The sequence below is a fragment of the Drosophila subpulchrella genome, chromosome 3L, assembly GCF_014743375.2.
Source record: "Drosophila subpulchrella strain 33 F10 #4 breed RU33 chromosome 3L, RU_Dsub_v1.1 Primary Assembly, whole genome shotgun sequence".
Lineage (NCBI taxonomy): Eukaryota > Metazoa > Arthropoda > Insecta > Diptera > Drosophilidae > Drosophila > Drosophila subpulchrella.
This window is the reverse complement of record NC_050612.1, coordinates 19,243,090-19,269,883: the sequence shown is the minus strand read 5'-3', so window position 1 is coordinate 19,269,883 and position 26,794 is coordinate 19,243,090. Positions and strand designations below refer to the sequence as shown.

Here is a 26,794-nt window from a genome sequence, read left to right as displayed (position 1 = left end):
GAGCTCACTGTTTGTTATTTAAGACTTACGCGAACACTCATAAGTTGATTGAATTCGCCATTCGAAATTCGCCAAGTGGTGGCATTAGGGGTGCTGATAGCTGATAGAGAGCCGAATCCAACAATATACATACATAAGTGCTGACCGAGCGAATTACCCGACTTTTAATCAGTTTATTAACGCTCGATTCCGCACTCTTTCTCTATTTTCCAGGGGTTTGAAGTCCGCTGGCTTCGGAATGTATTCCAACAAGGAGACAAAGAGCGCGGCAAAGGCGCAAAAAAAGACGCAAAAGGTGACCAAGAAGCAGCAGCCATCGAAACAGTCGCAACCGTTGCCAAATGGCAATAAAGTGAAATCACCAGCGAATGCCAAGAACACCCAGCCAAATAACAACAATAATCAAACCAACATCAATAACAACAATAACAATAGCAATATAGTGCCGAATAACAATAGTAAGAATAATACATTGCCAGTTAACACGGCCCAGAAACTGAAGGAGCACTACGAGGCGGAAAAGAGGAACCAAAGTCTTATAATGGGTGCCAACACGTTGCCGGGCTACGAAAATGTGCCCAAAATGGAGAGATCCAATAGCTTTTCGTTGCGCACCAAGCTAAACAAGCTGATTAATCACCTCACCGGCAGCAAGGAGAATCTATCGAGGACCGATAACGATGGTGACTCCAGCCGGACACCCTATCTATTCACCCGTAGTCGTTCCATGATCCAAATGAGGCGGCCAAATCGCCGGAGTTTCATCGAACCCCAGTTGGAGCAACTGTCCGAGGAAACGGAGAAGTCGGGGGATCTCACCTCACCGGCATCGCCGCGCAAGACTTCGGTGGCCGATTTCGAGGTCAGTTCGCCGGTGCTGCTGCGAAGGAGTGAACTTACGTCATCGGTGAGAACCCCAACACGTCGACAATCCGCCCAGCCCTTCACATCGACGCCCCTCGAGGAGATGCAGCCGCCAGGTCCGCGCAAGGGTTCAGTGATGTCACTAAATCAAACGGAGCCCACCAATCCCCAGCTGAATTTTCAGAAGAGGCGATCCAACACGCTGATCGCCTCCTTCAAGAGCACTTTTAGTGGATTTACCGGCAGTGGTGGCGGGGCCGAGAAGAAGGAGAAGATGAATCCCAAGTGGAGTGCCTCGCTGCAATCCCTGCAGGCCATCGACAATATGGTCAGCTATGCGAACATGTCCTTCATCGACTACGACAAGTTCAATGGCTATGAGAAGCAGCTGGAGCGGCAGCAGTCGCTGATGAGTTTGGCGGAGCAGCCGGTGCCCACCGCCACTCAACTGCCACTGCCTCCTTCGGCCCTGACCCACTCGCACTCCCATTCGCCCTCGCCGCTGGGCGATGCCTCGCGCACCTCCGTCCACCTGGGCTCCTCCCTGGATGAGTCGGTCAGGACGGTGGTGATGCGTCGGAAGAGGAGCAAGACTTCGCTGGAGGGCAGGAGCAGCATGGCCAGCCTGAACAGTGCCTACAACCTGGACACCGATTACGAGCACAATCTGGACCGAGTGCACAATGTCTATCGTGAGAGCCTGGACTCGCGCACATTGGAGCTGCTGAACCTGCGATCCCGGAACTCCTTCATCCAGGACCAGGCGGTGCTGTTCGATGCCCTGAATCTGGAGGACGGATCGGTGGCGCGGCGATGCGCCCTGTGTTCGAAACGCGTTTGCAGGAGCGGAAGCATGCGGCAGCAGCAGCAGCGGGAACGGGACGCCGTGGACGGGCGAGGGAATCCAATAAAACAGGTGAGTTTACCTTGTTTTAAATAAATAAATAATAGAAAAAGCTAAGGCTTGAAGATCTTTAAAAAAATATTTAATTAGAACTTTGAGTTATACTAATTTAACTGATAGTTATCTTAAATTGTTATTTAGTTCTTAGTCTTCCTGCAACCTTAAAAAAATCAATTTTTAACACTGCTTTAAACTCAAAAATCAGAAAAACGCAACAAGAGACATTTGTTTTTAAGTTCTTAGGAGTGACTTATGTAATAAGTAATCTTGAGTGCACTTATAAGAGTCATACATTATACTTATGACACATTATTATATGACTTCTGGCTATAGCTTACCGATAAATGTAGAGCATTACTCAGAGTAATCAATATTTTTTGTCCGGAAGTTCCCATGTTTCTGAAAAGGGGTTTCTTCTTAAAGCGTCATCGATGTGGTGAACAGCTCATGAATATGTCTTTCTTATCCAGGAAAAGAGTAAAATATTTGCAACTCTACGTAGGTTGTGGGCAAGCTCTTCGTCAACTTCTTTAAATGGAAATTCCAGTCTGGCAAAAAAGTAATTTTATGCACAGCTACACAGGGCTGACCCCATAAAAGCGTATAACTGATCCTACATAATGCAAAACAATTATTAAAACAATTATTTTACAAATGTTTTTTAGAAGTGTAAAGTTCTCTAAATTGATTTCTTTAATTTTTAAACTTTCAAAGCTTAAAGGAGAGTCTATAAAATATGTTCTGTAGACTCCTCTATAGCCCATTAGTGTTACATTCCCGCCATTATTTTCCGAATGCACAACAACTTGTATCCGTGGCGTGGTCTTAACTATTTGTATTTGCCAAATCTAGGCTGTGAAACGTGAATGAAAACATTAAACAGTTAGTATATAGTACAGCGACAATTGACCCTTACGAACGTAATTTGATTGTGGATAAAAACTAATTTGCACTTAAATCGATCTAAGTTTATTCGGCGATTGCGATTGTCTTCCCCACGGCTCCACTTTTACTGCGTGTAGTCGGTGTCGCCCTTCGAATAATGTATGCAGGCCAAAACGGTGTCCAGCAGGTACAGTGCGCCCTCGATGACGCACAGCGATCCCATGGCAATGCCCACCTGGCGCTCCGAGTTCACATACAGGAATCCCTCGTCGGACATGTAACCCTTCCAGTAATGCAGGGCCACTCCGCCCACGGCGATCCACATAATGCAGCCAACCACGTTCATGATGGTGTCACAGAGCTCTCTGAAAAATATTGGGGAAAAAGGTTATAAGAGGGAAGTTGAGGATTTGGGTACAAACAAAATCAGCAAAGTGGCAGGTCAAAGTACAATGATATTAATGTTTACTAGTTAATGGTTACATTATATTGCTAGACTTTGCTAGATTATGTTTTTTTTTTTTGATTTCCCAATAGTATTTTTAACTCACCCCTTATGTTTGGTGGTGCCGAAGGCAAAGGCGATTGTGTGGCATCCAGTGTAAATCAAAAATCCAACCATAACGCCCGAGGCCACGATTTCCGCATCGGCGCTCTTCTCCTCGTTCAGATTCCAAGTGCCGCCAATGCCCAAGAATTCGCCACCATCGCCCCAACGGTACAGGAAGATGATCACCAGGTTGATGATCTGAAGTTGGGGGGAAAAAAAAGGAACGCAGGATAGCAATGAGGTCATGCACTTTGCGGATGAATCACTCTTTTTTTAGCCACGCCTCGCCGAACAACGCGGCGTATGAGTAACATTGCTAATACGCGAGGTCTGATAAAACGCGCGCTTATCAACCAAGTTATTGCGACTACTACTACTAGGCTATTGCTCAATCGGGAAAATAAAATTCCAAAAAACTTACCAGCTTCAGGGCCTTGATGAAAATAGAACCAACTGTCTCAACGGATACCATTTTGCACTAGATGATGATTTTGTTTTCGTTTGGCTGGAATTTAGGGATGTACTTTAGTTTGCACCCCTTTCAAAGGCTGTTAATCAATGTGGCACTCACAATCTTTTCTGTAATTTTCACGCGGAAACTACAAACAAAATGATTCGTGTTCGTATCGTTGTCGTTCGTCGACTAAATGGAAAATATCACTGAAAGGCAACCTGTTGCTCGCCCAGTTCGTATTGTCGCCTAGAATTTGTAGCTTTTGCAATCTGAGCATACACGGTCAGCGATAAGATAAGCAAGTGATACGATAACAGGTGCTATTCGAAATGGGTTACTAATTTGTTGGCGGTTCGCCGAGAGACCGTAAGAAAAAAGCGGGCAGATACGCATGCGCCAGCCCCACCCGCGTATCTTATCGGTTGGCCTTATCGGGGCTCCGACGCCTTACATCGCGATATCAGGTGCTCCGATTTGCTGGTTCTTCTCCCAGCATTATTAAACATTATTCATGGCGACCACAAAGCCACAAAAGTGGCAAACAAAGCTAGGGCTATTGGAGACCGGAAACTGTCTTTCTTGCGTCATCAATGGATTTCTGAAATACTTTGGGGTGAGCCATAGGTCTGGCATTCCCCCAAGATAATGATACCCGCAATGCATCCCCAAAAAAACCTTGAAAATCCACTGACCTTGCCACCATTCTATATGATCGATAGCCCACATTGATTACATTAGTTCTCGCTGCTAATTGAAACGCCTCGCACAAAGTCACTGGAAGTAATCTGCATTTCAATTATCTCAACCCTAGCACAATAATCACAGCCGTAGCCCATGTTCGAGATTTCGAATCAATTGGAAGACTGCAATGCAAAATGATAGTGGCAATTGGCGAGCGAAAAACCTCGTCTGCGGTTTGCATGAGTAAGGGATCCCATCTCATCTATTTATTATGGTAAAGTGGGGGGTAATTGGATGTTTCGAGCCGTGGAGGAATAGCTTTACACAAATAGCTCAATTTATAGAGATCCTAAGCTGTATTCATGCTTTTAATTTTTCATTGATCCTGAATATTTGGAAGCTAAAGAAATAATTTTAAATAAAAAATGTTTGGTGATTGATAGCTTGGGATTATTTAGTCCACATTTTGCACCTCGTGCGCGCTGTGCCCCATTTAATATTACATTATAGATCATAAGTTCAAAACATGACAAACAAACATGACATCACACGTCGTCAAGAGGTTTTTTTTATGACCTGCCATTGAGTAGCAAGTATACACACAGATTCATGAGTACTATATATAAACAAGTATCATTTGCTCGGTTCCAAGTATTATTGGGTTTCATACGGAGGCTGAGTAAACCGAAAATTATGGTATATTAGTTTCTGAGGGTGCATAAATCAACAAAAATAGTTTCAGTACAGCATAAATGATAAATCCTAAAATGGTATTAAAGAAAGAGAACGGATTTTGAAAGAAAAATGTCCCTAGAAAATTATTTAAGGTTTCGCATTTTAAAATATTTATTATTAATGAGGTTCAATGTTTACATATTGTTTACTTTAAGCCCATTTTTTGTACAATTTAATCGTTTTTTAGTTTTTCTGAAAATATACAGCAATCTTATTTTTTTATTTTTACGACTACTAAGAATTCTGAAACTTTACAATTCTTTCTTTTTTAAACTGATGAAATGCTTAAAGCAAATAAATAAGACTACTTATATATGTACAAGCAAACATTGCATACATGCGGGACCCGACTTTTTAATCCAGATATAGACATGCATTGGATTTTACAATGCAAATTATCTGGGGCCTGAATCAGTAGAGGAATTTCTTCTTTCCAAATCAAGGCCAGAGGTTGGAGTGTTCTTTCTTCAGGCTTCTCCACAGCCAATCCCCTACCGCCTCGTATCTCGTATCCCCATGGAGTCCCAGAAAGAGTCTTTAAATTTGGAACTTGTCTCCGCTGCGTTTGCTGCCGATGAATCATCGGCAGAGAGAAAAAGCAGCGTCAGAACAACAAAAACCGGCATGCAACTGCGACCAATACAAGTGCACTTCTGCTTTGGAGACCCATCTCACTACATAGGGAATGGAGAGAGAAAGAGAATGAGAGACGGGCTCAATGACTGCCAGCTTTTGCGTGCCACCAAGGCCCAACTATTTAATGTGATGAGATATACAAAAAAATAATATGGATTTATATTAAAACACGCTATTACCAGAATGTTTTTAATAAAATTTAATATATTAAATATAAAAAAATTCAAATTTTTAAGACGAGGCATATTTAAAAATTAACCTACTAGTTTCACATGACAATATTAACACTAAAAGCACTGGCAAAAATTTTGCTTTAATTATAATTAAAAATCTAACTGTCTATAAAACTAAACTGCATGCTAAGCTAAAATAAAATTAAATTGTAATCCCTACTTTTAGTTTAACATGCGAAGAGAAAAATACTTACATACATATGTAGTTGTTTATATTTTACATTGTTTTACAAAAGTATGAATTCAAAACACTATGAAACCCTTAAGAAATTGAAATTTATACATGAATTTTTTTTTTATTCCTTTAAAAATATACATTATTGGGACTTTAATCCTTTGCCATATTTGGCTATAAAATGGCCAAAATGGTGGCACTACAACTGAAGCTTGCTTTCCAGAGGGTGTTGTAGCAGTCAGCCTTTGAGAGCGCCGCTTAACATAACAGTGCCATTACAGCAATGTAAAATGTATCTCAAACGAGAGTATTTAGCAGATACTCACAGACACAGCCGTAAGTTAGCTATGACTATTTGCACACCTTTTGGGAAGCACTTACCTGCCTTTTTGGGCTACCTGGCGTCAATGAGGTGTGACAGCGATTTGGTAATGAGATTGAAGTTCGCTCTCCGTGGGCGGATTTCAATTAATTTGGCAGACAGTGGCAGAGTGACTCAGAAAACTGCGAAGAGCACATGTGGCGGGGAGCTTTTCGATTTTGTTTTGATTACCAATTTGATATCGCCTCCTCTTGATTTTTCGCCGGCTGCGTTGTTGCTATTTATGAATGAAAGTTCCGTTTGTTTACTTTTGCGCTTTTGAGTGTGCGCACGAAGCTCTCTCTTTTCGGAAGAGAGAGAGAGAGAGAGTAAAGTAAAAGTGAGAGTAAGAGAAAAGAGAGATTCTTATCACCTGAGTTCAAAACACACTCAATCGCATTTCAATAGTTTTGGCCACTTGAAAAATTGAGGTATACGTATGTCCTGCAAAAACTGTAAACTTGGAGAGATTTATGAGTTATTTGGTACTCAACTTTCAATTAATTTTAATGTGTTCTTGAACAAACAACATTTTCAACCCCAATATTTACTTTCAACTTTGAAATGGTCGAAAATGTATTTGGTCGGTATTTTATGACATTTGCTCAACGCTTGCATTCATATTCATAGAATTATAGGCATTCAAACGTACAGCAGCGGTAAAGATAATATGTTTAGGGGGGAACATTTAAATTGTTTTTGGGTAAATTCATATTTTTATTTATTTCGTTATCTTGAAGTTTGAACAGAATAAAGTTATAATTAAATTAAAAGACAGTTAGAGAAATACGATAAAATTCCATAGTACATATGAGTGATATAATTCTATAATTCTGTTCTAGTTTTAGATAAAAGCATAAAAGGTTTGCCAAAATAACGTTCTAAAAAAATTCATAGAAAGTAAGAAAAATATGATAAAATTCAACAGTACGTATGTGTGATATACCCTAAAGGCACATGGTGTTCATTTTTAGTTTAATTTAATAGCATACAAGGTTTTGCCAGAATAAAGCTCTAATAAAATTTGAAGAATGTTAGAAATATATGAATAAGACAACAGTACTTCGAAGGCAATAAGCCCTTATTGCATTGGAAGAGATTGAGAGAGCGACCCTATAATATGAATAAGAGTTCTAACCGTCGTGTTTGCTGTTGCTAGTAAACAATTAAGTATCTATACTTCTTAATTAACTTTACTATTTTTTTTAATTTAATTTAATTTACTAGGAAAACATTTAAACGAAAATTTAGAAATATACCCGGTTTCTATTGTCTCAACTACAACTGTGCCAGTACAGTCATAGACCTATTTGTGGGTCTGGGTACATGGCCGCCTTGTTTAACCAGACCCACGGCCGAACCCCATCTTCGTGTCGTTATCCTTATCAGGCGAGGGTTTTTTCTGCTTTCTCTGCCGCCTTCGTGGGTCCTTTAAACGAGCGGATGGCGTCGCAGTCGCCTCAGTTCGTCGGCAGCCGTCCCACAGTGCGGATGACCCAAAATCGGACCGCGGACCGCCGACCTTTGACATCATCATTTCGCTCGCGTTCGCAATTTTTACCGCGCTATCAACGCGGTTTTGAACGCTTTCGTTCCGTTCTGTGTTGGTGCTGTTTTTTCGGGCGAAAAAAAAACATACAAAAAACAGGGTAAACAAGACGGCAAGAGTTACATGACTAAATAAAGTAAAGCCCCCTCGTTCAATAACAAATCAATTGAAATATGTATACCCGCTATGCTGGATGCATCCACGGTAAACAAGAGCTCGTGTATGATTGTTTGTTTGCAAACATCGGATTCGTTACCAGATTTTGCCTACGGTGCACTTCGCATCTAAGTGACACTGGTGACCACAAGATGTGCATATAAGACTGGATAATTAATCCCAAAAATCTCTACATAAAAATGAGATGCAAAGCATAAAACGTGTTTTGCCAACTCAACTCAATAAATAAGCTCGTTTTAAAATGCGGTTCATTTGGTTAGTAGAATTTGTTGGTTAAATCAGTTAAAAACAGCCAAATTGAGGAAAAACTAACATTTTTTAAAGTATTTTTATACATTAGAATAATTTGATATCGTTCAATTTAACGTTCTTTAAATCTTTAAATTGTTTTACAAAAAGGCTTATTATTTAGGGCTGGAAATAGGAATATTAGCCAATTTTTAGTATCTAAAATATATTCCCCTAATCTTTAAATTGTTGTGTTCTATTTTTATGAATCGCACTGTATGGCATCGCTGGTAGATGTGTCACTTATCCTTGTTTGAAGCTATTCGAATGGTGTCCTTGATTCTGACGTTTGCTTCCGTGACTTTAAAAGGTCACTAAATAGATAGAAAGAATAGCAAATTTTAAGAGGAACACATAGCTTTAACCGTATAATTTGAATAGTAACAATTCATTGGGTTGTTTACTTATCGACACGGAAATGCCTTATCTTTCCACAGAATGATCTGCATTCCATTTGTATGGTCCAGAGTAGAGTGGATGTGGAAATGTGGCCATAAAAATTCAATGAAATCATTTAATTCAATGGCTTTCATTATTAATGAATGTTATGGCCTGTCGTTGACTCGTTTACATTTAAACAGTGAACCATTTAGTAAATGTTCTGTCTACAGGCTTATGCTAATGCAATTATTTCGAACATGTCGCAAAGATTTTTCGCTTTTGAAAGGGTTTTAAAATATTTCACGGTAAAGTGAAATGTTTAATTATTTAAAATATTGCGTATGGTATGTCGATATTTATATTTACTAATTACGAAATGCATAAAGAAGGGGGTTTGTTGAAATAAAGTGGATGTTTAAAGTAACACTCTTTAATATTTAGTTGTCGTTTCCAGCGGAAATGTAGCCTTAATTGGTATCTTAATTTCCAAAGCTTCTCTACTTATCTGAATTTTAAATCTTAAATTTTCCCTTGCTTTGTAAAGTCTTCCATGAATATCTCCTCCAAGCAGTGGATTAATGTTTGCTCCACAAGGAATAGCTCGTGGCATTTATTTCGCTGCGACAGAGATTTGTAAATTTGTAATGCTTAACATACTTTCGGGCATAAAAAGTACTAGATAAATGTAATCATGGCGGAGCGCTTTCTTTATTGGAAACACAAAGGCGAGTGGGTGGCGCCGACCTCCAGTCCCCCGCTCCTGTGCCACTTTTTGGGCCCTCTCCGGAGCCTTCAAATATGCATAAACTAATTTTGGCTTATGCAACATACTTTTTGGCCCGGCCCACGGCATCGATGCTGCGCCTCTTCTCCCCTGCTGTAATATTCATTACCTAGCCAGCCCATATGTGCTCCTCCCAGTCCGCCGCTGAAACATTTAAATGCTAATAAATTTCGTTTATGAGCGACAGTCGTGCCGGACAGCCGTGCACGTGGAAAAACAAAGTTCTGTCTATCAGTTCAATCAGAATACTATTCGGAATATTCTCCAAAAGGTCACGTCAATTGCACTAAAGAGTATAACATTTACAGAAGTATATCATGGTTTGAGAACCTTAAACGGAACGTAATTTATGTAATCTATAAGCTCTGTATATATTGGTCATACAGATATATTTTTAAGGTAGCTAAATACTTTAGGGATTAAATTAAATGTTAATAAAAGTAAAGAGAATATCTAAAAATGTCTTTACCTAATCGAATACCTTTAAAATATATATATATAATCATAATCAAATAGGATCACAGTATACTAAACACAAAATCTAGGTTTTCTAAATTAGTTATTTCATTCTAGGATAAGATATATTGTTGAAATTTTAATAGAACCTTCTTTGTTATTATATTTTTTGAAGACTTATTATAGTTTTCCTTTTTTCGTTCTATAAGTTTGGTTTTTGAGACACTTCAATATAGTTTTTCTTAAAAGAGAGTCTGTAAATATTCCGGAAATATTATCCAGTTCCAGTTCCTGATACATCTGGGGAAAAAAATTCAATATATACTGTGAGAAAATAATGTTTTCCTGTGTAGGAATTGGCACAGGTCTCCAATGACGTCCGTGCTAGGCACTCGTGACGTCCGGGCTCCGAAAAAAGGTGCAAAGTCAGGTGGGGATGGGAATGTGGATGGGGATGGGGATGGGGATGGGAATGGGGATGGGAGGAGTCTGAGCTGCTCCTGCCCAAGGAGTACTCCGCGCCACCCGACGAAGAAGAAGTGGCCACGGGAAATGATTTATGGCTGGCAGCCCTCGCTAAGGCTGCAAGCCAATTCCGTTCCTCGGTTTGTTTGGTCATCCGCTGGGCTCTCCGGCGGATGTGGGGGCCAACACAAATAGCTCCAAGATTTGTCGAATGCGTCGGCTGCTGAATATTCGGCGTTTTGTGTGTGCTTGGTGGTGTATGGATGTTGTGTATACGCCATGGAGCGTCATAAATCAATTTTAATGTGAAAATTATTGCCGCATACTTTTGGGTTGTTGTCGGGAATTTTTCATAAACAAAACATTACGGGAATTTGTGTAAGCCTGGGAATGGGGGAGAATTCCTAGCAATTCTGCCACACATGTGACACCTTAAATCTATGGGCATGATGTTACTGTATAAAAGTATCTGCATCTTTTGTTGGGTTTTGGGCCGCATTTAAATAACAGCATTTTACATTGTTCATATTTATTTTGAATGGCTGTATACTTAGTATACTTAATTTATTTTTACCAACAAAAATTTTATGGCTGATTAAATAAATATAATTTTACATAGTCATCGTTCTATACTAATTATTCCTGTTTTGTCATTTTCTTTCAGGTAATTGAGCGTTTCTTCCTTGCAACGAAGCCTTAGAATGACACAAGTTTGCCAATGTAAGTTTAAGACCTTGACAAATTATCTGGTTATTTACGAGGGTAAATTTCCTCTTAAGATAACAGAGAAAACTCGATGCAAAGTTTGCACCGGATACTGCAGACGCCTTTGAAAATTTTCTTTTCGGCCTCTTTGGTGAAAATTATTGCTTTTGCCTTCCTTTTGGCCAGCAAAATAAATATTAAAAGTTCAGGGTCTTTGAAAACTTTAATGAATGCACCCACATTTCTGCGAAATCGAGAACACTTTTGACTGGACCATCGACTTTGTGGAAGTATGAATTCAAAAGATTATTTTTTCCTAGTTCGAAAATTTAATAAAGCACAACTTAAATATTTCAAAGAAATATTTATTGTTATCAAAGATGTTTTCATAAGTCAAGTTTCTAGAAATAGTCTTAAACACTGTTTTAAAGTTTCCGCCACCTCCTCTTACCTGAATTTTCTTCAACCAGATCCGGATTAAGTTTTTGAGCAGCACCATTCGGTTATTTTAGTCTTGTTATCTTATACACTTTTATCTTCTGCCCAGACTTTCAATTTCCACGTACGTGGCACCTGAAGTTTTCTGCGTGCGAGGCTAGGAAGAACTTAAATTTAACATGCCACAAAGTTTATGAGCATCAATTGAAGAACTGAAAAACTGAAGACAGAAAATTCAGTCGATAAATTGGCCAAGATGTGGCAAACACGAATTGGTTCTCTGGTGCAGCATAAAATATATTTCGGCAATAAAACCAATCGAATTTAAGAGAAAGAGATAAACCTATTTTCAGAAATTGGAAAACGTTTTTTCTTTAACCGATTTAAGAAGGAATGGGACTCAAAGCCTTTGTTTCAACTTAAGTTGTTTGATTTCCTTTTGAATTGGCTTCATTTGTCATTAAATTAACGATTTAACCAATGGAAGGCCCAAGGCTGAGCCTTTTGCTCTACGACCTTCACTACTATTGATCTAAAAAAAAAAAAGGGAATTAAAACCGTAAGTTCGCTTTCAACAAGGGCCCCTTCTGCTGGCTGTTGCAAAGCCATTACCCGAGCTATTTCTTGAATTAATCTCCTCGGAATGCTCCTGGCCCAGCGTGCCACATCCTTCGCAGGACGACACAAACAGACATTGAAAGGTGGGCGGTGGAGGGGCGGGCAAGTGGCTGCCCAGAAAACCAATTTGGTCATTATCTGAACACATAAATCAAAGTCAGTGCAATTAGCGCCAAGGTAGAAGTCCATTTTAAAATTAATTAAACCGAAAACAAATCCACAAAACGAACCGCACGAAGCCCACTCACAGCCGGATCCAAAACCCGGATCGCAGACTCGTCGGAAATATATATATATATAGTATATATATACGGATGGGAACCGCAAGCCAACAACACGGGTGAAAATCGAACGCTTTTCCGGAAGCGATGGCCAAACATGGGACAGCGACAAGTGGAAAACTCCTTGCTGGTTGAATTACAAACAAGCGCCAGGATGGATTTCCCGGTGATTCTGATTGCTCACTTTTATTCCGCTGACGAGAGAGCTGAATAAAGCAATCCAAACGCATTTAATTTCACGCGTACTTCCTTCAATGGGAATTTATTACATTTAGAAGGAAAAACAGAAAATAAATATTTAAATGAAATTTAATAAGAAACAATATTGGGCTTTGAAGCTTTATATACGAATATTTCATTTATGCACATTAAATAAAAAAATTCAAGTTTTTGGTAAAATTTCTATTAATATTGAGAAGTTCAGCAAGGCTTACAAATAACAAAAAGTAACGAGATAAATATTAGGACAAGGATTTTGAATATATAAAATTGTATACTTAGAATTAGGCAAGTGAGCAGGAAGATAAATCAGAGCGAGGACTTTCAATTAGGTATTGTTCCGTAAACAAAACAAACTAATTCAATTATGAACGGTTGCTCAATGGAAGCCATTCAGTTAATTTGCACATTTCATTTGTTTTTCCAATTTTTTGGATCTAAGCATTGGCGGAAAAACTCGACGATTATCTTCCATTTATAATGGCTTCGGCTTCGGCTGGAATTGAAATCTAGTTTTAATCAATATAAATCACCAGCCGGCCCTCGATGGGCGCGTCAGGGGCATAGATTTCGTGTTCGCTGAATGCGAAGTGATTTATGCACTATTGGTAGGTGGCCGTCTCTAGCCTCACAAACCACCACCCACAAACCTACACCCACCACCCACCGCCCACCACTCTCCCGTAATTACTGCCGGTCTGGTTTGGTTTGGTTCGATACACTGAGCGAAATCAATACTATAGCAATAATGAAGTTAAGACAATTCTTTTAATTTATTAAAATAGATTGAATATTTTTTCAACGCCAAAGTCTTAACTGATCTTGACAAATGTAGCTTTGACATTAAAATGATATGTGACATTTAAATATCATACTGATATCTTTTTTACTAAAAGTTATATTTTAAAAGTGAAAAAATTATATGAATAAATAATATTTTTCTCAGGAACTTATTATATACCAAAATTTGATTTAAAGTAATTGCTTTTTATACATTATTCCTGTCCTGTGAATCTGTAATTTATTTTGTAGAATTTGCTACCGATGGGGTGAAATATTTTCTCAGTATGTGGTGTTTTTTCGGGCTGGTCCGGTCTGTCGGCTCTTAATTTGATTTGTGTCCTGGGCGCGGCGGCCAGCGATGCAGGCTCACTCGTCCTTTCGAGGACTCCCGCCAGGTGAGAGGGGTGCGGCCTGCTGGACAGGACTGGTCAGGAATGGACTGAAATGGACTGGACAATGGTCACTGATTGTGCGGTGTCGTCTGCCGGTGCTGCATAGTTGTCGGCGATTTGCGGATTTTCGCAGGAGCCTGCCTGCCAATCGGGAGACTTCTGTCCATGACTGGACAAATCCGAAAAATTAATTAAATTTATAAATTGCGAAACAGTATTATTTAAGCTACATAGCAATTCAGCTGGCTACAAAATCAAATTAAGTGTAGCAAACACAGTATAGTCAGGAATTTTGTCTTGGTATGACTTATTTACATATCAATTTTCGCTTATATTCTCGTAATCAGTCTACGATAAATTTTGATTGAGAAATGTGGTTTTTACTTGATCTAAAAAAACATTCAATTTATTTAACTATGATTTGTTAAGTTTTTCGTATTGAATTTAAGGCACTTTAACTTTTCCCTGACTTCTTAAGGATTTTGGCAACATAAAATTACTAAAATCATCAAACTTATATATTTAGTAAAGACTTAGAACAAAATAACTTTAAAAGATTCAGAATAATTGGTTTCTCTATTTCATCGGATTAAAACAATTTTTCAAACGAAAATCTTCAAAGAAAATTTCATTGAAAACTTGGCAAGTTAAAAAGCAAAATTTAAAGAGGGAATTAAGGCTGTCATGGTAGACATATGAAGCACCCTCCGCGGTCCAATTCCGTGCTGACGTCGTTCGATATTTCATTTTCATTTTCGAAATGGCGTATAAATTACGTTCACCCCTCAATTAGCATTCTCAAAAACCCGAAACCCGATAATGTCCACGGGGGTTGGGGGTTGTTGGGGGGGTGGCATTATCTTTAACCCCGACAACTGCGACGTCAAAAAGTTAGGGCTAATTAGCATGATGTGGATCAACAAGCGGGTAATAGCATCAAGAATTTAATATTCCCGGTCGAGTGCAGAAGCGGATGCAAAGTCTGAAATGTCCGCCCGCTGAGCATGTCGTTGCTGTTTTTCTGGTCGGTCTCGTGTTTTCAGCAGATTGAATGTTAAAGTTCCGCCACCACCACCAACTCCACCGCCCGAGGAACTGCGACACCCACTTTGTTGCCAATTGGGGTCAGTGGAGATAGTACAAGGGAGCAGCTTTTCAGGGTTCAACGTAAGGTCATCACTTGGAAAAAAGATGAAATCATTTTATGCCGTTGTCACTGCAAAGTTAAGTTAAGTTAAGGACCAGCTTTAAAGGTGGCTTTAAAAAATACATCAATTTTCGTTAGTCTTTAAAACGTATTCGGAATTTTCACTATTAGTTGTGAGGAATTATTTCCGCCCTGCTGAACTCACAGACAATTCTAGTTGACTGAAGGCTTAGGGTAGCTTCAAACTGAAGAACAGCTGAAGTGCTCTCAAACTGAAATCACAATGAAATCAAGGGCAGTTACATACTATAGAACATAGTATAGACACGCAGCTGACCCATAAAAAATATAATGGTACAGGGGTTGGATACATATCGTATTTATCCAAGTGTAGTTTTGTTTGTGCCAAGGGGCGCTTCTTGTTTATCAAATTTATTTAGCAAATGGACCTCAAGCACTTTCGCCTCGCTTTGTTCTGCGCCGGGCGTCGCCAGATTGGTTTGGATGAAAATGTTTGCTTTGAAACGGAAACGGGGCTTGAGTGGCGCATCTCCGAGGACCCATTGCCACATCGCCATTGCCAGATTGCCACGCTGCCACTCAGACAATAAAGGATAACCGCAAATGTCCTGTGAAGCGGAGCGTGCCCGGGCATGCGTCATTTTCCGCTCGCTTAATGAAACGTCGTCAACAAGCCATACGGCGAAGATGCTGGCCCAACGGATCCGAAAATACAAATACCGAGAAAATCCGTAGAATGTTAAACTATTCTGCAAACAGCCCAGACAAACACGCACAATGCACTGGGAATAAAATATGTAGGAGAAAAGGATAGCATGTTCGGGGTAAAATGTTTGATAACCCCACTGAATTTTCCATATAAAATATTTTTCTGTTGCTATTATCATTTATTTTGATTTTAATTTATCTCTGAAATCCATAGTCTTCATAAAACCAATTTCTTCAGTCTGTGACTTTAAATTTTTATAGAAATGTATTTTTATAAGTCCAAAGCTTATTGTAGTTCTGAAATCTTTATAATAATATTTAAACATCATTTAAATATATTATAGATAAACAAATCATTTAAAGTATTTGGCAATTATTTCAAAATATGATTAGGGTTTAGAAATAGTAATTGCTGAATTTTTGAAGAAAGTTCTGAAATTTTACCAATCCGAAAGTTTGTTCACCGATGAGATGTCTGATTTAGAGGAAAAATGTTTTTTTATGTGTATATCGATGGCATATCTTCAAAGTCCTGGGCGTATGGGACGACGCCTCCTCTTTTGATCCTTTCAGAGAGCCATTCTCGGATTGTTGTAAATAATTGCCGGCACTTAAGGGGACGTCCTTGCCTCTTGTAGGCCCAAAATGGCCAACAAAGGCGGCTTTGTCGCTGGTGTGTGTCGGGGTATTAACGGTACTGGGTCCTCGGCCGGGAACCGGAAACCAAATCAGGCTGACAAAGCCCTTCGAGCAACAAATGGCATAATGGAAATCGAATGTAAAATGCTGGCGAATGAAACGCTCGTAAGCAGCAATTTGCCTGAATAAATAATATTGGCAAGTGTCATCGAGTTTTCCCTTCTGGTCAGCATATCAGCATATATGTATACCACATATAGGGTGTGGTTATTTCAAGGATAGCCCCGCTGGGGAGACGAACTTCCTTTGTCATCTGTTAATTACAGCCACTGCGGGGACAATTGTCTGCCATTGATTAAGGCGGCAAAACACTTGGCTGCGAAGCCCTAGAAAATAATAAGCGAGAATGTCATTAAAAGTTTCCAAATGCTTTCAAGTACACCCGAAAGACGAAACTCAAACATGTTTGCCTGCGTGAGGATGTGTGTATCCACTCGACTCACAAAGGACACGAAAACGCTATCCTTACTTAACCCCCCCCCCCCCCCCCCACTTTCGAAGCAGAATTTTCACATAATTATAAGTGCTTAATCAACGTAACGTGAAGTGCCACTCCAGTTTTCATCACTTTGACTCTCCGCTCGAACATAACTACCGACACACTCGATAATTTGATAAAGTTTTTACTGCGCCCCATCGAATGCAAATTGCCTGAGACATTCCATTGATAGCCGGGCCTAATCGAATCACTTTGGATGCCCTACTTACGGCATGTCATTGCGGGAACGGGTTATCCTTTGATGCCATTAGCGGGACACAATCGTTGTTAACATCTCCACATAAAAGGCTCAAATAGCCAACTATGGGATTTCATAAAGCTACAGGCATGCACTCAAAGAATATGGGATATCGTAAGAAAAAGTTTTTGTTTAAAGAGAACAGGATTCATACTTTAGGAATTCGTTTTATCAAATGTTAAAAAGTATCCAAAAAAACAAGAATCTTTTGGAATTCTTTTCAAAAAATTATCACAATTTTAATAAAATCTGTGAAATTACGTTCTAGAATTTAAATATTTCAAGACATCTTGACAATAAGCCTTGTGGATCCTAACGCATGTGATCTACTTTTATTTCTAATTCAAATCCTACATCATGTTTATGTATTCGAGCTGCATGACAGTAAATCTTACTCCTAATCGATAAAAATGTTAATTAGTTTTCGATCCTAATGGAACCTCAGTGTTTTTGGATTCAGCCAATCTTACCTGGGTATCCACATACTTACTGAGAACCCAGGTGTGTGGGGTCCTACATATATATACGGCAAAGTGAGGTGGCTGAAATTTGCCATTAATTAGTCTGCAGGTGTCGTTGGCCAGAAGAAGAAGAACAAGGTGGCGAAAGATGGCTAAGAATTTGACCGCGGCACGTGGATGGGCGGATGGGTGGCTAATGTGGGCCCAGTGGGCGGTTAGCGGTCGCCAGTTGGCGGAAGCGTGGCCTGCTCATAAAAATTGGCAAACAAAGGAAACTTTTCGCCGAAGGACGAGCCAACACGACAGTGCGTGAGCAAATGTGTCGACTGAATGGGGGCTCTGGTCTGGGGGCAATGTTCGGGCACGATTTACGTAAATTTTTATTACAATAATAACGCCCGGCGAGAACACAACGCGCGAAATATATTTAATGAAAGAAACCACAGCGATCGATTTGTGTATTGGCCTGGCCAAAAAGGCGAAAGGGAATGGCCGCCGGCGGGGAAATGGGGGGGAATGCACGACGAGCCCTAATGATGACACATCCTGCGAGGTGGGGGGGGGAAATGGGGAAAACGTGGCCCCCAGCCAACCAGTGCGAACCAGTTGCCGAGTATTTCCCAAATGACGTAAGAAGTTGCAAAAGGACTGCGCGCCAAACTGGCACGGATCAATAATCGATGTGTAAAAAGTCAGTGACTGTGTATAAGAAAGAGGACCTCATTAAAACAGCTCTAAAGATTTCTTGGGTGCCTGCTAGAAGGAACTTTCCAGCGAAAAGTGGAAACCAATGAATAGCCAGCTAATTTAGTGGCAGTTGGTTTGATATTTTCCACAATGGCTAAATTAAATTCCTATATTTAATATAATGCACAGTTGACTTCAATGTTTACCCCAACTATTTGGAATTCATTTGTTTTTCATAAATTATATTCTATTATTTTATGATTGATGGCAAATGTAAATCATTTTTCAACGAATTAATTTATGAAAATCCATAAATCCTCTGTGTATTAAGCCAAATCCCTCGACTATTTATGATTTTAATTAACTTAGTATATTTTGCAAATACACTCTGTTAAACTCTAGCAATGCAATGCAATAAAATTGAATCACTATGAACATTTTTGCAGTTTGTCCATCCGTGACATCTTATATTTGCACACAGAGTGTACATACATATATTAATTTTTTGACCACAACATTGCCATTTCAAGTTTTCGGTTCAATAAATCTAGAAAGTTGAAATGCCACACGAAATTGCCTTTAAATCTTCTAGGTATTTAACTATTCTGTACCGGGGAATAAATAGTAACAGTACATTCTGAGAACTGCAGGCAAGTCTCCATTCAACTTGATTTCCTGGTAACGATGTGCTTGATTTTCTTCCTGGAAAAGTTCAACCCTAAGGTTTCACAGGTGCGAATTACACAAATTTATGCCGAAATCATTTGATTTGTGGGGCAGTTGGCGCAACTTTGTGTTCGCACATAATTCATTAAGCCCGCTGTCCTGTCCTGTCCCCACTTTTTGGGCCATTTCGGCTGTCAAACCTGGCGAAAACTAAATGTGCCCTAAGCCAGGCCGAGTTTGCGAGCTGTCACATATGTGTGTACGTGTCAAATGTGAATCCAGCTCGCTCAGTTCGTGGACAGCTATCACCGACAGACCGACTGACTCACCCTGGCCTGGAAAATTTCGGGACCAGTTTAGCCTTTTTCCGTCAATCCAAGATTTTTGGTAATTTTCTGTGATAAATTATGTTGATCTCTTTCAAGTTATATATTTATATTTGCTGCTCCACTCACTATTATAACATAAAGCTTGTTATGTCTCTTTAAAAAATGCGCGAATTCTTTAGAAAAAGAGTTAGCCATAAGCAAGATAAAATATTTGCAGCTCTGTTTACAAATATTACACACATTTAGTTTCTTCTACTTTACAAAAAGAACAAGCGCGAATTCTTCAGAAAAAAGCATGCACCATGTGCCCCATAAAATATGTTTTCGCTTTAATCACTTTTTTAAAAGCAAGAGCAAGATAAAATATTTGCTGCTCTGTTCAGAAATATTACCCACATTAAATTTATTCTACTTTAAAGAAAGAACAAGTGCGAATTCTTCAGAAAAAATCATGCGCCAAGTGCCCCATAAAATTTTTTTTCGCATTAATCATTTTTTTATTGGGTCAGTATTGCAAAGCTTATATTTAAATTCCTATAATATGTAGATGGGTGGTAGAGAAAGAATTTTATTTTTTAAAACCAATTTATATTTATTTGAAATGCTTGAATTTCGCTGTATATTAATTTATCATTCTTTTCTTGTTGCACATCTAAAAAAGTGGCCATCTCTGAGCTCAAAAGAGGGTTCGGTTCGGTTGGCTTGGTATGAAATTAATTTGACGTTTCTGGCCCGGATCCGTTTGACTGGCCATCGACATCGGTGGACGTCTGATTGGAAGGTAACATGTTAAAGCGCTCCGCACACGAATGAAAAAGTCGACTCAAAAGTGAAACATTTTGCCATCTTGCTCGTCTTCTGGGGCCATGTCATTGCCATTTAGGTGGCAACTGGCAACTGGAGGCGAAATGGCGTTTATGTGTTTGCATGTCAGCTCGTCTTTGTGGGCGTTCTTCATGTGGGTGGCTGGTGGCTTACGGTGGGTGGAAATGGGCGTTGGGCAGTGGGTGTGGCCTGGCAAGTTGCATGCTCCACTGACACGGGGCAGACATCAGCCGGCAACAAAGTCCGTACACGTATCCTTCGAAAATTTGTGTTGATTTGCTTTGCAACAATGTATTAGGCAAACAACTGCAACTATACTCCTTCGGGTCGCACAAGAAACCCACGTGTCTATGTGCGAGTGTATGCAATGAACTTTCCACTCGGCACATAGGTTAGCGCATACAGCTCTGGTCAAGATTGAAGGAGGTGGTGTACTTGCCAGCTGTTGAAAAATGCCAAAAACATGTTCGGGGGTGTCGAAGAAATTTAAGCCAAATGAAAGTTAAATTTGCCTGTTTTGATGGCCTCTATATCTAAGATACCTTTTATAGAGATTTAAATATATAAATATAAAGCCTTAAAGATATTTATATATGCGCATTATCAAAGAGTTTGGTATAGTAAAAATTCTTAGTAGTAAACAATACCTACACATGTATCGTTGTTCTCTAAAGAAAATGGTAATGGAGCCTTGGACTATTTTACAAACTGGATATTGAATGTTCAATGTTAAATGGATAACGAATGTTTCCTATTTAATATAGCTGAACCTTTGTTCTTTTATAAATGTTTATATTACTTAGAAGGATATTAAATAACAATACTATTATTTTTACCACAAATGTGCTAAAGTGAGTGTGCAGATCACGTTTCTGTTTAAAATGGCAACTGAAAATTGGCTTGCACTGACCCTGCAAGGATGGAAATTGGTTTGGCTGTCTCACATTTGTTAAGCATATTTCAAATGCTTAACTAATTCTAACAGACATTGCTGGTTATCCCATCGTAATTGCAAATGCAATAAGCTCAATGTGTACTTGATTTCCAAAACACCAAGCAGTTAAAATCTTTTGTAGAGAAACCACTTTGTTGAACAAATCTTTTAGAAGCGAAGAATTTGTTAGTTATTTTATCAAAAACTATGTAATATTCATTTTATCCGATAAATTCTTCCTGTTGGCATGTGGCGGAGAAATAATTGCAATAAAGCTACGTTCATTAAGCAAAGCAAACAATTTGTTTTGTAAACGGTTAGGCAGACAAAAAAGTAAATTCCCAGGAATTATTTTGTGGCAAAAATTAAACCAGCAAATATTTGAAATTAAACATTCCGCGGTGGACTTCATCAAATTCATCACAATCGATCCTGCCACCAGCCGCGACCCATTCGCATATTTGTTCCCTGTAAGCCCGTAATTATCCTTGCGTGCGGTTGTCCCGTGCTTTAGTGGCAGTAAAATCTGTTTGTTCGAAAGCAATGCATCGCACACGGAAAGTGTATCCGTGTTGTTTTCGTGGAGCTGGCGAAAACAATCGAGACCATCGTGTAGTTGGTTGGCTGAATGAGGTCCGACCTTATCTGCAGCTCCGCCGTTCCGGTGTCCAGGACTCGGAACGCAGGACGCAGGACTCCGGCTCGTCCTTGCGGCTTATCAAACGCCAATCAAAATGGTGCACGCGGTGGAAGCGAGCGCGGAAAAGGACGAGGATGAGGTTGTCGAGAACGGCAGATGCCACGTGTCGGGCTATTTAGCATGGAAATTCGCTTACCGGCGGCGGCTCTAACCGGGACACAATGCGACAGCCGGACTGCGCTGCACTCAAAGAAATAATTATAATTTTATGACCAGTCATTATGCTTAAAAAAATGCTACCTCCTACCTCTTCTAAGCAGTTTAAAAAGAAATAAATCTGATATTAAACAACTAAGGTAAAATTAAACTAAGTTGGAACTAAAACCGAAGTTAAATCATACAACATAGCCTTCTTTTTTGCAGTTTAACTAGCTATTTCTGATTAAATTGTTATACAAATAATTAACTGAGTATATTACATCCATTAATAAGTATCATGTGTGACATCTGATGCCATAATGTTTGTTGTGCGCTTAAATAAAAATCATGCAATCCCATGATATAATACCTTATCTTGCAAGAAATCAAATTAAGTTCGAGACGTTCCAATTTGATATTCGATATTATTTATTTCTGTGTACAAATTACACAACGACTTCAAGGTAACCGGCGGACACCGAACACAGAACACGCAAACGGAGCATTTAAATCGATTTCGCCGGGAGTGCGGGACACTGGGAGTCCGCCGGAGTACCTTGTTTATAGCTCCTGCAAATTTATCTGACTGTTTTGCCGTTATTTATGGACGACCCCGGACCCTTCCACAAACCGTTCTGGTCAACGTTCTCCGGCATGAGTCGGTGTGTTTTCAATAATGGCCAAAGCGATGGGGTTAAGCCCCTCTTGAAAGTAGGTCCATTCAATTTGCAAATTTGAACACTTGTGAGTGGCCCAGTTGTAGACGAACTATGCCGGAAGTATTTCCCACAAGACTTCCTATTAAATCAAACATAATCTTGCCAGAGCCGACACACTTTTGGCTGGCCAACAATTAAGACCGATTTTTGGTATATATATGCTGTACATTTTTGTGTGACTAAGTCATTACAATTATTGCAATTGCTTTTCATAAATTAGAACACCCTTGAGAATTATATGCCTGCCATGTGATATCCAAAATTTGCTTTGTTTTATTATAATTTCTCTTGTTATTTCGCTTTACATACTATAACCAGAAAAACATTTTTCATTTTAATGGTGGCAAATTTGCTATTTGGTTTTCATTCCATTAGCCAAATAGGAACACATTTTACAGAAATAACTTTAGCTTAGCCTGCCAAACATTAATTTCTGGAACGTAAACTTCCGCCGGTCTAAAATTACAATGGAAATTAACCCCCAAAACAATCGATTTATTTTGAGTATTAGTAAGGAATTATTTGTTGCCTTTGTCCATTAATATTTATAATATTCGGATACTTGTGGATGGTAAACCAAGTTCCTTACAGTAAAGTCTGATCTATTTTTATGTAGACTGTTTAAATATTTAGAGAATTTATCGGGCAAAACAGAAATAAATAACTATTACGATTTGTTTATAGTTTAATTCGTCTCAGGAGTTACATTTTTAAAAGTTTTATAGTTCAGAACCCATTATTTCCTCTCTAAACTTAAATTGCTTGACCCCTTTTTTTTCGACCCATTGGAATTATGTTTGCTGGGTTGTAATGGGCGAGGGCCCTGCCAAAAAAATTTCCACTCGGCATACGTCCAAAAACCCAAAATCCGACATGTGGGACTCATTCAATTGCCAAACGATTATCTCCGGCCTCATCAAACACATCTGCACATCCCCGGGCGTCCCTGACATCCGGTCTCCTCCGATTCCTTCGATTCGACCAGAAGTCGATGCGAACTGCCTGCAAATGAGCGGCATTTGTTTGCGGTCGTCTGCGGATAGATCTCCCTCGGTCCTGAGAACATTGGAGCTGTTTAGGACACTCGGACATTTGTATGCCGGCGGGTGGATGGATCCAATCTTTGCTCTGTGGGCCGGCAAACACTTCCGATGGTTGGTGGTGTGCACTCGACTGGATTTATCGACAGGGGCCAGACGATGCAGGCTTCGGCAGTCGGTGAAGACCGCAAACTATTTCAGGTACCTAATCGCATTCTGCCAAAAACAATTCGCACTCGACGAGCCCATGGCTCCGAAAAGCTGCCAGGAAAAAACAGTCCGGAAAACTGCACCACAACAAAAGGCAACTGGCGAACTGGCTGCAAAACTGGCAACAAACTGCCGCATTGTCATTGAAATTGTTGGCACACTCGGTGTTCTTTGTAGTTTGACTTTATCGCAAGGCTTGGTTTTTGCTTTCGAGGTTTCGATTTTTTCCCGTTTTTGAATACCCGCTGCTGGTCAATCGAAGGGGTATATAGTACTATAAGACAGAGGAAGCGTTATTAACTTTAAAAACATTTTTATAAGATTCGGAAAACATGTCAAAAGACCCACAACAGTTTTTATTATAACTTTAATCTAACAATTCCTCTATCCAAGCAACTAAACTTAAAGATAACATAAAGATAATATAATATATAATATACTTTAACCTTAACATGACATTGAATAATCTGACTTTTTGTGGGTAACTATAAGTTAACCAGATATGTATATTTAAATAAACTACTTCCACCTCTTTAAAAAAGTTTATGTGAAAAACCAGTTAGATTAAACTGAAACATTTTTAAAAATCCATGCCAGAACTCCCTAAAAGATGTTGCTTATAAGTAAAAACATTTAGGATAACACAAGAACTGATGATTTGTGTAACCTTACAATTTGTACACCGGGTATCCAAAGGTCGGAGCATAGGACTTTGGCGAATTTGCCTGATTTTTTTTTGGTACGGTATGGTATGGTATGATATTCCCTGAGCTTTTTGCTTGGCGCCCGTCTGTCATCAGACGCCCTCCATTCCCCGCCCCCGCCCCTCGTTCTGCCACGCCCCCGCCCCCATTGTTGGAGGCACATCGGGAACTATAAATCAACAAATTTGACAGCAGAATGTGCAAAGTGGTAAACAAAAAGCGACTTCGGAAGCAGTTGCAAGCCAAGGACAAAAGGCAGAGTGCCTGTGGATTGCACTGGGGAATCGAGGACTAGTAGCTCTCTAGTCTCTCCTGTCAGAATCCTGCCATCTGGACGTCCTTTTTGCCCGTTGTCTGTTGGCTGCTGGCGATGGCCATTATTGGTGGTAATCAAGCGTGATTAATTGAATTGAAATTGAATTTTTGTTTTGCATAACATTCTGGGCGGGCCACATGGGATGTTGTTAGGGGATTTGCACAGAAATGGGTTTTGGAGATGGAGATAAAAGTCCGGATTCTTGCTCTTTCGACTATTGCACACTACACTCCAACGGCTCGCTGATATGAATTAGGCCCTAAATGATGATTTCCAGTAATTTACACATGTATGCTAACAAAGATGAGCCAGTAGACCTAGGGGAATTGTAATTTACATATTCACTTTTCAGCTTAATTGGTAGCAAATTAAGCAATTAAGCTAATAAAGGGTAAGTGTTAAAACGCTTATACAATAATTTTGAGTATTAATGACAAGCATATGGATTTAAATTACAATGCAAAGGTCATTAAGTGTAAACGTTTATACAATCAAGAATTGTTGTGGAAATATTTGAGGAAGCTAATTAACGTGTTTTGTATGCAAATGCTTATAAATAATATGTGCAAATTGAATGAATATTTCATGGAAATTGTAAGGCATGAGCTTAAGAAGATTTAACTGATATTGATAAGATTTTTACATATTTCTAAATATAAATTCGGTGGCTAAAAAGGTCTACTGCTGTGCACAAATGCCCTTGTTTACCACATTAAATTCTTGGTTTTTTTTGTGGCAGTTGGTTGGCGAATTTAAAAGCTTTATTATCCTCCCTAGATCCTTCTTTATATTCTATAAAAAATGCGCCAGCTGTCTTAAATTGCCGTTGCTACTTGTACCTGGCTTGTAAAATGAGTAATCTGACTACGGAACACTCGGCAGGCCAAGTAACCCGTAATTGTGCTGTGGCTTCTCGGGGCCTTCGTGTTTACTCCTGTTGACTTTATATTTACTCAAAGGAACACGATATGGGGCTAGAAAATCCAACTGCTGACAAGGTCGGGAGATAACTTTTCATGTGGAATATCTAGATTTAATCTCTGTATATTTACTGATTTTGTGTAAAATTGCCAGTAAATGTATTTCTATTTGATGTATTTATTTATTTACTGCACATATAACTTTCCTTTAAATGAATTTCCTAGCTAAGCTGTTTTAACAATGTTTATTTATAGTTTTTTAAAGTTTAATTCTAAAATGTGATATAATAAATGAGAGCTTAAAACTTATATATCTACATGACTTACATAAAGAAACCCTACTTAAAATGGAACATTCTTTAATCAAATATTTATAAAGTAAACTCTTACAACTTGAACAACAGCAATTGAAAAACTTGGTTAAACCATTTATTAAATCAAACTTCAATTGAGTTACCAGCTTTCATGTGGTAAAAGTTGTTTGTTCGAGTTAAAAAGTTAGGTTCTACAATTTTTTTTGTTCGCCGTCTTGGCGATGATGAAATACGACAAGTGGTGCCAACCTTTTATGCTATAAATAGAAGTTACGACTCATCACTAACCTCTTGCCTGTATTCTGTCTCTTTCAAGGTAACGACTCGAATCCAGATGATATATTGCATCGATGCCTCTCGTGCAGGCGCATTAAGTTCGCTTATTGCCGGCAATAAACTCATTTACGTACTCGACCCGAGCACGTTGCTCCTTGTGGCAGGACCCATCTCGGTTGCGGGAGAGCTGGGTAAAAGTACGGGGTCCTCGACAGGTAGGGTAACAGAT

General features: G+C 39.3%; 2 protein-coding genes and 1 long non-coding RNA gene across 6 annotated transcripts in view; 2 read left to right on the top strand and 1 right to left on the bottom strand.

Moving 5' to 3' along the window:
- Positions 1 to 26,794, top strand: part of LOC119555587 (pleckstrin homology domain-containing family G member 5) — a 54,907-nt gene that overhangs the window by 7,760 nt on the left and 20,353 nt on the right. For all 3 annotated transcript variants that reach the window (XM_037867064.1, XM_037867065.1, XM_037867071.1), the window contains one exon: positions 214 to 1,780. In XM_037867064.1, coding sequence (XP_037722992.1) covers positions 239 to 1,780 — 1,542 coding nt within the window. In that variant the 5' untranslated portion in view covers positions 214 to 238. Of the gene's footprint in view, positions 1 to 213; positions 1,781 to 26,794 lie in introns of those variants that run through there.
- Positions 2,580 to 3,915, bottom strand: LOC119555589 (protein snakeskin). The gene is made up of 4 exons (XM_037867073.1): positions 3,775 to 3,915; positions 3,625 to 3,708; positions 3,205 to 3,401; positions 2,580 to 3,018 (listed from the first exon to the last, which is right to left on the bottom strand). Exons 2-4 carry the CDS (start codon positions 3,673 to 3,675, stop codon positions 2,778 to 2,780), a joined length of 489 nt encoding a protein of 162 aa, XP_037723001.1. The 5' UTR covers positions 3,676 to 3,708; positions 3,775 to 3,915; the 3' UTR covers positions 2,580 to 2,777.
- Positions 7,937 to 26,740, top strand: LOC119555590. Of its 2 annotated transcripts, none has more exons than XR_005219899.1 (3): positions 7,937 to 8,231; positions 11,243 to 11,298; positions 26,606 to 26,740. It is a non-coding gene; the product is annotated as an uncharacterized LOC119555590 (long non-coding RNA). The 2 variants fall into 2 exon arrangements; XR_005219898.1 differs by having other exon boundaries at positions 7,937 to 8,459.